This window comes from Lytechinus pictus, chromosome 11 (assembly GCF_037042905.1).
Source record: "Lytechinus pictus isolate F3 Inbred chromosome 11, Lp3.0, whole genome shotgun sequence".
Lineage (NCBI taxonomy): Eukaryota > Metazoa > Echinodermata > Echinoidea > Temnopleuroida > Toxopneustidae > Lytechinus > Lytechinus pictus.
In genome coordinates this window covers 4,645,108-4,658,304 of record NC_087255.1, presented here as the reverse complement: position 1 = coordinate 4,658,304, position 13,197 = coordinate 4,645,108, and the positions used below count along the sequence as shown (strand labels likewise).

The 13,197-nt window shown below is 39.0% G+C and overlaps 1 protein-coding gene across 1 annotated transcript in view; it reads right to left on the bottom strand.

Moving 5' to 3' along the window:
• Positions 1-8,426, bottom strand: part of LOC129271314 (calcyphosin-like protein) — a 28,158-nt gene extending 19,732 nt beyond the window's left edge. The window contains exon 1 of the mRNA XM_064106462.1: positions 8,146-8,426. Within this exon, the coding sequence (XP_063962532.1) occupies positions 8,146-8,231 (86 nt within the window). The 5' untranslated portion in view covers positions 8,232-8,426. The remainder of the gene's footprint in view (positions 1-8,145) is intronic.
• Positions 8,427-13,197: the final 4,771 nt, after the last annotated feature.

The window sequence follows — 13,197 nt, the reverse complement described above, 5'->3', positions numbered from 1 at the left end:
AAAATTATGTACGATATCAAACTTTATTCTAACTTGCTGAACATCCATCTCCTGTCTTCTTTTGCGCCAATGGTTTGAAATTTTGAATATCACTGAAGTTTCTTAATCAAATAAAAGGAAGCACTTAATATGAGCAAAATTAAACAATTTTTTCCTTCCAAAATAAATAACAGAGGATTCCGTGCTTCGCGAGCATTGAAAAGGAAAAGACCTTCTTCTTGCTTGCATCATCCCTTTCACATTTTGAGCTTGTTTTTCTTCTTAATCAAGTTATATATAATCTAAGAAATATTAAAATTAGAACAGGTTTGGTAAGAGTTTCAGAAAAATTTCTAAAATTCAGAGCTTCAACGCCATTCGCAGGAAGGAATATAGACCATTTCCTTCCGGCATATACCCATCTTTTACTCTGTTTTGCGACTTGAGTAGTTAAAGAAATTTAATGTGGATAAACTTTTTACAATCAAATTCTGATGTGACCAAGGTAGGCATAATTGTATAATTTCTGTTCTCAATTTTTTAAAAACGTTTTTAAGCTTTAAATTCTTCATTCTTTTCCCATTTGTGGGGGCGCTAATAATTTCTATCGAAAACAATTTTTTTTCAAATCACAGCAAGTCAATATTCGAGTTGATAAGGGTACTGGAGACGCCTTCTTTTGATTTGAATTTGATGAGATAACAAAAAAACCCTGCACCCTCCCCCCCCTAGGGAGCGCGCTTCGCGCGCTCTGTAAGTGTTGGCACGCTTTGCGTGCACTTACTGCCCCCTCCAAAATTAAATCCTGGCTACACAGTTGAAATCTGTATAATTTTCTTGGAAAAAAACCTTGGGCAGTATTTTCAGATTGTGTTTAAAAAATGGTGCCCCATGTCTGCGCACCCATTCACTTTGCACACGATTTTGATGAAAAAGGCTGCACTTTGAGGCCATCACAAGAAATGCCAAAAATTCATTAATTTTCCACCATTTTGAATGTATTGCATGTGTAAAGTCTGTGTACGTTGCGTACCTTCTTTTATTAGAATCCTGCAGATACACATGTGCGCAGACAAGGGGGACTGCGCAAACTGTCTTGGGGGAACTTGCCATACATTGAATTCCATGCATCTTTTGTTTTCAGCGGGATTGTGGAATATCTGAACTTAACTTTCGCGGTTTTAGCGAAGAGTCGCAACCCATGAGTCACTCAGAACTCTCACGGTGGTTTATCAACAGTTCCCTGTTCCCCATTATACAGTGGACTCTACCAATTCAAGTCGAGCACTGCCGGAACTGGTCTCTCGAGCTCACGCAGCTTTGTTTTGTTTGGACTGGAGTTCGGACGCATTCAATTCATTCTGGTGATACACACACTAAAAAGGAACAATAAGTGGTTGCTAACTTCACCCAACTCTTACGCGACGCTCGTGTCCGTAACGTTGGGGAAGTACAATAGGAAACAAGATGGCGGCGTAAACATCGGGCAAGTCTCTTCCGTCTTTTCACAATATTTTTCTCATTTTTTTGATGAATTCTTGTTTATCCCATGTACATGATTTAGAGCTAACAGTTAGATCTTTTAGACACCCATGGCTACATCTCTGCCGCCGACTACAGAATAATTGAAGGCACGGCGCATTCAACAAATAACGTTATTTTCCGAAAAATGAATACGAGGACTTACAGACTGAAGTCCTCCTACGAAACTTACCAAACCATGTGAAGTCAATTCCTCATAATTTGATGAATATCCCTCAAAATGCGTCATTTAAGCGTTGATTTTTCTTCTCGTTGATAAAATACGAAAGTCACCTTTCTAGCTCTCAAATTTTTTCGTCTAATGAGCGAAAGAGGGCGCGCGATTTATCTTCATATCAAAGACACTACAAGGGAAAGACTAGACAAAAATTATCTTACACGTAAATCGATGCAAAGCGTTACGCAAAATCGGCAAAGTGTTCAATCTTTTTACTGTAAAGACTTTGGTGGAACGTTAATTGACAAACGAACAGTAGCACTTGCGGGGCTTTGTTCAAGGTACATAGAATTTTCTATATTTTTTGTTTAATTTGTCATCGTTTTGAATATTTTCCAAAAAGTATTATCAAGTCAAAAAGGGGCCTAAGCTTTCGATCCTAGCAGAATCTTCGTCGGAGGCAAAATGACAAACATATAAAGTGGAACAACCATAATATAGACCACAAACAAGCTACAGCAACACTAGAAACAAGGAGACAAAAGGGGCATTAGTGAGTAGAGAAGACCAATCAGGTTAGTGAAGGGGATGAAAGAAAAGGAGTAGGCAGACACAAAGGGAAGTTAGTGTAAGTAAGGCCAAGAGGGATTAAGATAATGAGGCAGGCAACATCAAACAGGATCTGGAACAAAACAGTGATAGAGGGATGAATAACTAGAGAATTAGTGAGAGGTGGGTCAAACAGGTTACAAAGAAAGGCTTAATAAACTGGTGCATAAGAGTGGGGGGAAAAAAGAAGAAAAAGAATGGGGAACAACTGATAATGTGCAAAAGACATATAAGTATATATGATAAAGCATTAAACAAACTAAGAGAAGAAGGTAAGTGTAAATATGTATCTATAAGTGATATGTATATAAATATATCCAAAAAAGAAAAGTATATGAAAAAATATATAAATATATACACATATGGTGTAACTGATATGGTAATCCGCTAGGTGTGACGGGAAAAAACATAAGACTATATAGTAGGAAAGAAAAAAAATCTGTATATGTGAAAAAGAGGAAGCAAATTGCCTAAAAAGGTAAAAGCAAATATAGAAGAGAGGGGGTGTATTATGAAGAAACCATAGTATACATGTAAATAAGCAAATGTGGTAAATCTAAAAGAGGTGAGTGGAGAAAAAACAAATATAAATATATATATATAATAATTATTATATCGCCTGAATAAGGAAGGAAAAATTGGAGCTGAGCTTGTATGAGATATGGGAGGAAAGTAGAGTAAGAAACTATAATGTAACTATTCAAAAGAGCTGAGGGGAAAAATTATATGTATATATAAATTGAAAGTGGATAGGAAAGAAAAATCAGTCGTTCCCCTCTTGGATGTTCAGGCCATGAGGTTGGGTGGTGCGAAGTCGTCTCATCCAGAGCTTCTCCCTGCTAGTACGGACTGAGTCAGGACGGGTACCTAAAGATTCGATGCCCTGTAGCATCATGTCAGTGATGGAGTGGTTGGGGAGGTTAAAATGGCGGCCAACTGGAGTGTCCAGCTTTGCTGTGTTGACGGTGGATCTGTGCCCGTAGAATCGTTTCTTGAGTGTGGTCTTGGTTTCCCCTATGTATTGTACCCTACAAACTCTGCAAGTGATGAGATATACAACATTAGTGGTAGTGCATGTGATGTTGCCCTTGATTTGGTGAGACAGGCTGGTAGAGTTGCCGGTGAAAGTATCGCCCTCGTGAAGGTGTATTTCACATATGATGCACCTGTTGCTGGTGCATTTGAAGGTGCCATGCTGTATGGGAGAAGAATGGTTAGTGAGGGAGGGCACTTCAGCACGAACAATGAGGTCCCTGAGATTCGGTGGGCGTCGGTATGCTAGAAGGGGAGTATCGGGAACGGCCTGTTGGAGACGATCAGAAGTGTGTAAAATGTGGTGGTTATCAAACAGGATTTTGCGGAGAGGGGGTAGATTGGGATGGAAGGTGGTCACAAGCAGTATTCTGTCGGTGGTCTCCTTGTCACTTTTTGGTTTGAGAACTTCAGATCTGGGGAGAGAACGAACTTTGTTAATTGCCAGTTGGACTGCCCTGGCCCCGTGGCCCCTAGCACAGAGATGTTTCTGCAGTATTATCGTCAGCAAAAATAATAAAAAAGTATGTTTTTTAAGTTATTGCATTTATTGGGGTCTCTATTTTATCAAATAATTATTGGAATTGCGCATACAATTAATCATGAATCTAGTTTTTAAAAAACCACAGCTGAATTAAGGTTGTGAACTGTACTAGCGCCACCAACGACCTCCTTTTTATTTCCGTGGAAGAGACGTGCGAAGCCACTTTCCAGGCGGAGGTAAGCGATTTCGCTCTTTTTTGTGTCCTTTTAAATTAAAAAAATATGTTAAAAATTGAAAATGGAACGCTTTATACTAGGCCTGGGAGTAAAATTCGATCCATCGAAGCATTCGATCAGTTTGCCAACAATCGGCACTCGAGTGTTACTTTTTACACTAATCGAATGTTCGCCAGATGATGATTACTGATTTGAAACATTCGATTATCAAAAGTACATGACTGTAAACTTAGATTTTTGAAAACAAAGTGCAAGATATCAAATGAAAATTATGCTAAAATTAACGAATTCCAAAGATCGTATCTCTTTCATGACACACAATGACAACTAAGCCGCGGCGACCGCGCACAATTCAGATGTGTTGGGCTGATGTGCACGTATGTCTCTATAGGCGCTGTGCTGGACGCACTGAGTCGGGTGAGCTCAGTTTGCTCATTATACATTGTATGTGATTACAGCCACGCCCAATAATCATTCCAAAAGCGCTAACAAATACGCCCATATTGTCATAATAGTTAACTTGTACGCGAATCCTCTGAATCAGTCCTGAGAAGCCACACCTCAGTATCGAACTTGCTATATTATCTTATACCCGCCCACTCAAACAATATCAGTGACTTACCACGTGCGCGAAAGCATTGTCACTGTACGAGGTAGTTTTGAGGCAGAGCCTATTAAACCAACTAGAACCGCCCACGAAATAGGCCCCCGCAAAATTAGTCACGCGCAGTTCTCAATCTCCTTTGCTATTCGTTCTTTGAGTTGGGCTCATGGGCGGAATCTACATTCTCATCAGCGCAAGTACTAACATACGTAAGACATACAACACATCCATTCCCAGTCACGCGCAGTTCTCAATCTCCTTTGCTATTCGTTCTTTGAATGGGCTTGTGGGCGGGATCTACGTTCGCATCAGCGCAATACATACAACACGTCCATTCACAGTTCTCAATCTCCTTTGCTATTCGTTCTTGGAATGGGCTCATGGGCGGGACCTACATGTATGTTCATATCAGCACAAGTACTAACATACGCAATACATACATACAACACATCCATGCATTCTAGAGGTCACGCACATAGTTCTCAAACTCCTTCGCTATTCGTTCTTTGAATGGGCTTGTGGGCGGGATCTACGTTCGCATCAGCGCAATACATACAACACGTCCATTCACAGTTCTCAATCTCCTTTGCTATTCGTTCTTGGAATGGGCTCATGGGCGGGACCTACATGTATGTTCATATCAGCACAAGTACTAACATACGCAATACATACATACAACACATCCATGCATTCTAGAGGTCACGCACATAGTTCTCAAACTCCTTGTTATTCGTCCATTGTGTGCACTCATGGGCGGGATTTATGACATACCAGAGCAAGTGCAAGCATAGCTAATACATACAACACATCCATGCACCATATAGCGGTCACGCACAGTTCTCAATCTCCTTTGCTATTCGTTCATTGTGTGCAGTGAGGGCGGGATAAATGACAAAACAGAGCAAGTACCGTACATGTTCCTTGTATGTACATACAATGCATTTATTCCAAGTTCCACTCCCATGATCCCATCATACCAGTTAGCGCAGCTACCGGTAGGTCATGGAAATAGGTCAACTTTTGTGTGTGTGATTTCTGATATTCCAGGAATCTCGATTAATCGAACTAATCGATTGTTTACTCTGGCGAACAATCGAATGGCAAAAAGGGTATTCGTCCCAAGCCTCCTTTATACCATAATTTAAAGCCCTGGTTTTTGTATATGTGTAGTCTAACTTAGATACACACTTGGACTCGATAAATAACTGAGCATGACTGGTATCTTTGGAGTTACAATCAAGACTGACTTTATTTCCACTAGTCTACTATATATATTATACACTGTACATAACATTATATTCTCTGTGGGGTAGGATGATATTGATAAGGAAGTATGAACCAGATGGAGAGAACAAGGGGCTGTTCATGATGTGGTTAATAGGGTATGGTCAATGTTTACATAACAAGTCTGGAGGATGGAGACAGGGATGGAGGTGATCCTATGAACGGAGGTATAACAGCAGTTGAGATAATGAAGCATGAGGGTGTAGATGAATAACATGATAGAATGACAGAATGAGAGGATGGCTTGATGAAGAATGAAATGTGTGTGTATGAACACAATACTGGTGAGCAGCGGAATGGGTTTCGGCTCACATCATTCACGTTATCAGTAGAGGCGCTAGTCCAAAATTTGGGATTGTCCCAGAAAACAAGGATATCCTTATAAACCAAGACAAATTATTTATGTCTTGATAAATTGAGACTGTCCTCGTTTATGGGGACATTTTTTCTTCACTTCTCCCTACGGCTACGGGACAAAGACAGCAATTAGGGGAACTGAGAGTGCTAAAAATAGATTCAGTGACCTCAATTCCCTCCAGTTCACAGTTTATTTATTATGACTTGCCGTCTCCCAATTATCTTGTTATGAAACCCGATATGTTTACATTGACTAGCACTCTTGATTGGTGTCGGCACTCAATAGGTGAATGAACTTTCCTAGATTTCTTGTGTGAAAAAATCCTTATAAACTGAGACAGTCCCTGTAAACTGGGACGATCCCAATTTTCTGACCAGCGCCGCGCGCCTCTACTGAGTACTGGTTATGAAGCGATGTTAACGAAACTTTAAAATCCACTAGTAAACACGATGGTTGTGCGAGGTTCGTATAGAAATTATATACTAACCTCGGCCTCGCAATAGTGTGAGTGGTATATAATATACTAACCAGTAACCTCGCAATAGTGTGAGTGCTTTAAGTTTAAGTTTAGTTTTAGAAGGAAAGTGGAAATCTCGGGGGTAAAAGTTTCAGGTTTTGGGGTCCTTCGTGTACGTGAATAGGAAGGACTCCCTGGGCCTGGCTTCATTGAGAGTAAGCCTGCGTTAGTAAATGATTTTTACTCTCAATCTCAAGAAGCCGCCTGGCTAGTGTCTCCCTCGTTTTGCACGGTCGACTCCTGGGCTACGGCACGCTTCGGCGCGCGGGCCGGAGCTCCCTGGGGCCGATTGCACGAAAGGGTCTTTCCAAGGACCGTCTTTCGTGTCGCCCATCTTTTATGATGCGCTATAAGCGGGGTGTGTCTGAAATTTATGATAAGCAAATAAAATTCGTAAGCTTGCTTTTAAATCAAATTTTATACAATTTCATGAGATATCACATCATTTTATAAACAAATATTTTGTTTATTTTAACGGACAAATAAAATATATTTGCAGATAATTTATTTGAAATGCGTTTCACATGGCGTATCATAAAAGATGGGCGACACGAAAGACGGTCCTTGGAAAGACCCTTTCGTGCAATCGGCCCCTGGCATGGGTTAACCCAAAGAAGAACTTGTTAGGCCTACTGTTAATTATACCGGTACATGTGCCCGGACGTTGTGGGACAAAAATGTTGATTCTGGCGGATTGGTAACCCAGAGAGCTCCGGCCCGCGTAGCGGGCCGGAGCCCAGACGCTCAGTGTGCAAACGGGCATTCAGGTGAGAGTACCGTGAAGTTTGGTCAAAATCATTTTGATAATAAATAATTAAAACAGAAATTAAGCACTTACCACGATTGTATGGATGATAGTCTAACGAGTGGCAGTTTCCTGACATCGAGGCACAGACTGGAACCTCAAAAAACGATCAGTTCTGTCGCGGTAGCTCTCCTCTTTCAGAATTCAACACAAAATGGCCGATCGAGACCGAGGCTAGTATAGCACTAGCGCATATAGACTTTGTCAAATTCGCGCATGCGCCCTACACCCTCTCGAACGGCCATTTTGCTATGAATTTTGAAAGAAGGAGAGCCACCGCGACAGAACTGGTCGTTTTTTGAGGTTCCAGTCTGTGCCTCGATGTCAGGAAACTGCCACTCGTTAGACTATCATCCATACAATCGTGGTAAGTGCTTAATTTCTGTTTTAATTATTTATTATCAAAATGATTTTGACCAAACTTCACGGTACTCTCACCTGAATGCCCGTTTGCACACTGAGCGTCTGGGCTCCGGCCCGCTACGCGGGCCGGAGCTCTCTGGGTTAGCGGATTGGGGGAGTCGATTCTTAGTCTTACCTTCCCAACGACTTGATTGTAGAAGGTCCTCTTTTCAACAAAGTATCCCTCATCTTTTGAACAGCATCGTTTCCGTTAACAGCCATTTCTTTCAATTTTTGGAGGTGATATTGATAGAACTCGAAGTAGCCTCAAGAGACAAGACCAAAACAGATAGAGTTAGACTTAGAGATCAAACAAAAATCTACTTGAGCATGCAGCATGTGACGTGTGCATGCAGTTTATGCGATGCGCGATATTTGGGCGCGGCGCGGCGCTTGCTAACAGGCTAGGCGCTGCATGATGCCGCTGATGGCGCTCTGACCGTCGGCATTCTTCTTCCATATAATCCAGTAGAAATTTGTCAAACCTGGAAAAGTTGTGAAGTACAAGGTTTTTGGGTTGATTCGTGTTCTAGATGGATATTGAAGTAAATTCAGCTTGGTTGCCACCTTGGCAACCTTGAGCATTTTTTTAATTAGCCTAATTAGCATAATCATCTAATTAGTGTGATGTTTGCCAATACATGTATCATTGCCTAACTACAACTGTATGATATTTATGCCTAACCCTAACGTCCCTGGCCTAACTATATTCAATTCAATTCAATTCAATTCAATTCATTTATTTTCTCTTTCAATCTTTTTACATTTACAATGATAGTTCAATATACATATTTACAAAATATAACATTTAAATCATTTTTTTATAATACAATAATACCATGAAATCGAAAGGGAAGGAGACCAACTAAAAAGCAGAGCTTGTAGGGTGTAAGGCCCTCTTTTATATGTAAATTGTATGAATAAAAAATAAGATAAAATAAAGAAATAAACAATATATATATATATATATATATATATATATATATATATATATATATATATAAAATGAATACAAAATAAACAAATAAAAATAAATAAATGATAATAAAAATAAATGATTCAGTATACACAGTATACAGAAATCATAAAACGATTAAACATATATACAAAGAGAAATTAATAAACTCATTTACATATTAAGTTCTGAATTACATTACTTTGGGAAAAACGATAATCTAATATGAATTCAGAAGATATTTTTTAAGTTTTCCTTTGAAATTGTGTATTGAATTACATTGTATAATATCCTTTGAAAAAGAATTCCATAATTTTGGACCAGTAAAAACAAATGTCTTCTGTGCAAACGATGTTCTATTCAAAGGTAAATGAAAGGAACTCGCCTGGCGAGTGAAGTGCTTATGAATTGTATCATTTTTTACAAACATATTATCAAAAGGTAACGGTAATTCCCAGGACCAAAATCCAATTGAAACCAGTTGGATTTCCAACTGGTTTCAATTGGTTTCAATTGGTTTTAACTGGTTTCAATTGGTTTTAACTGGAATTTAACAATTTCCAGTTGAAACCAATTGAAACCAGTTGGGCAACTGGAAATCCTAACTGGAACCAGTTGGGTAACTGGAAATGACTTCCAATTGGAAATGATTTCTAACTGGAACCAGTTGAGTAACTGGAAATCCCAACTGGAACCAGTTGGGCAACTGGAAATCCTAACTGGAACCAGTTGGGTAACTGGAAATGACTTCCAATTGGAAATGATTTCTAACTGGAACCAATTGAGTAACTGGAAATCCCAACTGGAACCAGTTGGGCAACTGGAAATCCTAACTGGAACCAGTTTGGTAACTGGAAATGACTTCCAATTGGAAATGATTTCTAACTGGAACCAGTTGAGTAACTGGAAATCCCAACTGGAACCAGTTGGGCAACTGGAAATCCTAACTGGAACCAGTTGGGTAACTGGAAATGACTTCCAATTGGAAATGATTTCTAACTGGAACCAGTTGAGTAACTGGAAATCCCAACTGGAACCAGTTGGGCAACTGGAAATCCTAACTGGAACCAGTTGGGTAACTGGAAATGACTTCCAACTGGAAATAATATCTAACTGGAACCAGTTGGGTAACTGGAAATCTTAACTTGAACCATGTAGTTGTGTAACTGAAAATCCTAACTGGTAGCAATTGGGTAACTGGAGATGACTTCTAACTGGAAAGATGGGTAACTGGAAATGAATTCTAATTGGAACCAGTTGGGTAACTAAAAATCCCAACTGGAACCAGTTGGGCAACTGGAAATCCTAACTGGAACCAGTTGGGTAACTGGAAATGACTTCCAATTGGAAATGATTTCTAACTGGAACCAGTTGAGTAACTGGAAATCCCAACTGGAACCAGTTGGGCAACTGGAAATCCTAACTGGAACCAGTTGGGTAACTGGAAATGACTTCCAACTGGAAATAATTTCTAACTGGAACCAGTTGGGTAACTGGAAATCTTAACTTGAACCATGTAGTTGTGTAACTGAAAATCCTAACTGGTAGCAATTGGGTAACTGGAGATGACTTCTAACTGGAAAGATGGGTAACTGGAAATGAATTCTAATTGGAACCAGTTGGGTAACTGGAAATAAAACTGGAACCAGTTGGGCAACTGGAAATGATTTCCAATTGGTTTCCAATTGGAAATTTTCCAGTTACCCAACTGGATCCAATTGAAACCAGTTAATTTGCATATTATCTGCCAGTGTGCACAGATTAATGTTTTATGAGATTCATCATCATTAACAATGTATCTATTTTTCTCTTTTCAATTTCAAGTACCACACTTTTTAAAGATATGTATTTAGAATACTTTGCAGTGAAAACCATGTTCATAAATGTTATAGATTATAATTAAAACAGATTAAAGGATAATTAGTACACCACTAACTATTACCAAATTACATCAAATAAAAATACATCTATCTGAAGATCTTCCATATAAATATATACATATGAAAGTCTGTATTTTATCATTGCCCTTTACATTGGTATCAATAGACATATAACACTGCTTCTGTGTTGGCATGAGCAATAGTTAGTGCAAATGCTAATTAATTTGTAACTAATTAAGTTCATTCCAACTGGAAGTTCCAATTGGATCCAGTTGGAAACCAATTGGTTTCAACTGGTTCCAGTTGAAACCAGTTGCCTCCAATTGGTTTCAACTGGAACCAATTGAAACCAGTTGCCTCCAATTGGATTCAACTGGTTTTAATAGGGAAATTGGAACAACTGGAACCAATTGACACAAATTGCCAACTGGTTCCAGTTGCCCAATTGGTTTTAACTGGAACCAATTGGCAACTGGTTTTCAATTGGAACCAATTGGTTTTAACTGGAACCAATTGGCAACTGGTTTTCAATTGGAACCAGTTGTTCCAATTTCCCTATTGAAACCAGTTGGCCAACTGGTTTCAATTGGTTTTGCCCTAATTGGTTTTAACTGGATTTTGGTCCTGGGTTGTTTATTGATAAACTTGTACATTAACTGTCCGAGTTGAAAAGAATATAAATCTTTAACCTTCAAGACATTATTTCTCAAAAACAGAATATTTGTTTGTGCCCTGAATTCTGCATGACTATAATAATACGAATCACTCTTTTTTGTAAAATAAAAAGTCTATTAACATATGAATTTGTTACCCCCTATTTTGTTCACCTAATATGAAGGTTTTATTCAGCTTGGGTCGGCTGTATTTGGCAGTTAATGATACGCGTACCGCCTTGACCGAACTGTGCGAAGTCTGTGTGGTCTGTGTGGTAGAGATAGGCCGGGCCGTAAACACTACTTCTTGGGGGTGCATAAATTGCCCTAATTAAGTTTATTAATTGTGACAAAATAGAATCACTGTAATTTGTTTATGATATTGACTGTGGTACGACATACGGATAACGGAGCAGCTTCTGTGTATGTTATGATATAGACGTATAAGGAAATGTTTTCTTCTGACAAAAAGTGAGAATAATTTTCTCTGATTCTGTACTCCTTCCCTCGATGTACTCCCGAGTTCAGGTTCAGTTGTCTTAGCGACGCGTTGTTTACTACTGCGCGCATTGTGTGTACTGTGTACGTGATTATTGCATAGAAAGGTATTCGGCGTATTGTGTGGTGTATACACCGTTCATGCGCTGCACGTATACGTATATGCACCGGTATGCACACTTTATTCAGAATCCCTGGATTTGGCTTCTTAAAATGAGACAAGCATGATTTAACGTGAAAATTGACGGAGCTAAATATTAATCAATCAATATGAATTTTATATGTATGAAAAGCTTACATGTTACATATCCCTGTCTGGGAACGAGGATTTCCAAATCTAACGCAAAACGCGCTGCTGCCAGGTTGAACATCGTATTCCAAAATCCAATCGAGCACAGTGCGACCAATTAATGGATATTGTGCATGATAAGAACAAAAAAGTTAATTGCATTGTAAAGTTTAACCTAGAAGTGACGAATGTTTTTTTTTCAAGAATGGGCGTGATTTTACATGTAATGAAAAGGAAATGTTCTCTTCTTCTTCTTATATCTAGGACGAGGATATTGTACCCCCTTTCAATTTTTGATAGGAGAGGAAAGAGTATAAAGAGTTGATAGGCATTCTAAAATAGACAATCGTGCGCAGTGCGACTAATCAATTAACGTAGATTATGCGTGATAAATACAAAAAAAGTTCATTGGATTGTAAAGTTTGACCTAAAAAACACGGCGGTTTTTTTCAACCAATTAGGTTGAACCTTATATCACAAGAAAGAGTTACAATCTGTCTATCTGATAGTCTTTGAACTGAGACAATTTGATACGAAAGTCAGACGCTGTAAGAGAAGATAGAGCCCAAAACAGTGCAAAAAGTGCTTCTCTCACACAAAAACACGAGAAACTGTGTATTTTCAGTCAAAAAAACACGGTTGTTTTTTTAATCAGAATATAAAATGACAGATATCATGAGATGTAGAACAAGTTTAAGATTAAGAAACCGTTTGAACCCGTGAAAAATCTCGAGCGGTTTTTGAGATATGAGTTAAAAGAGCCGAAAATGGGTCTATTTTGTCAAGTTTTTAACGCCGGAATAGGGGATTTGCCACGGTGCGCGTTAAGTGAACACAACAAATTCATATGTTTGAGAATTCGCTGCATTACCCCACGCAACAACTCCGTAATTCAAGTAAGGTAAAATTAACG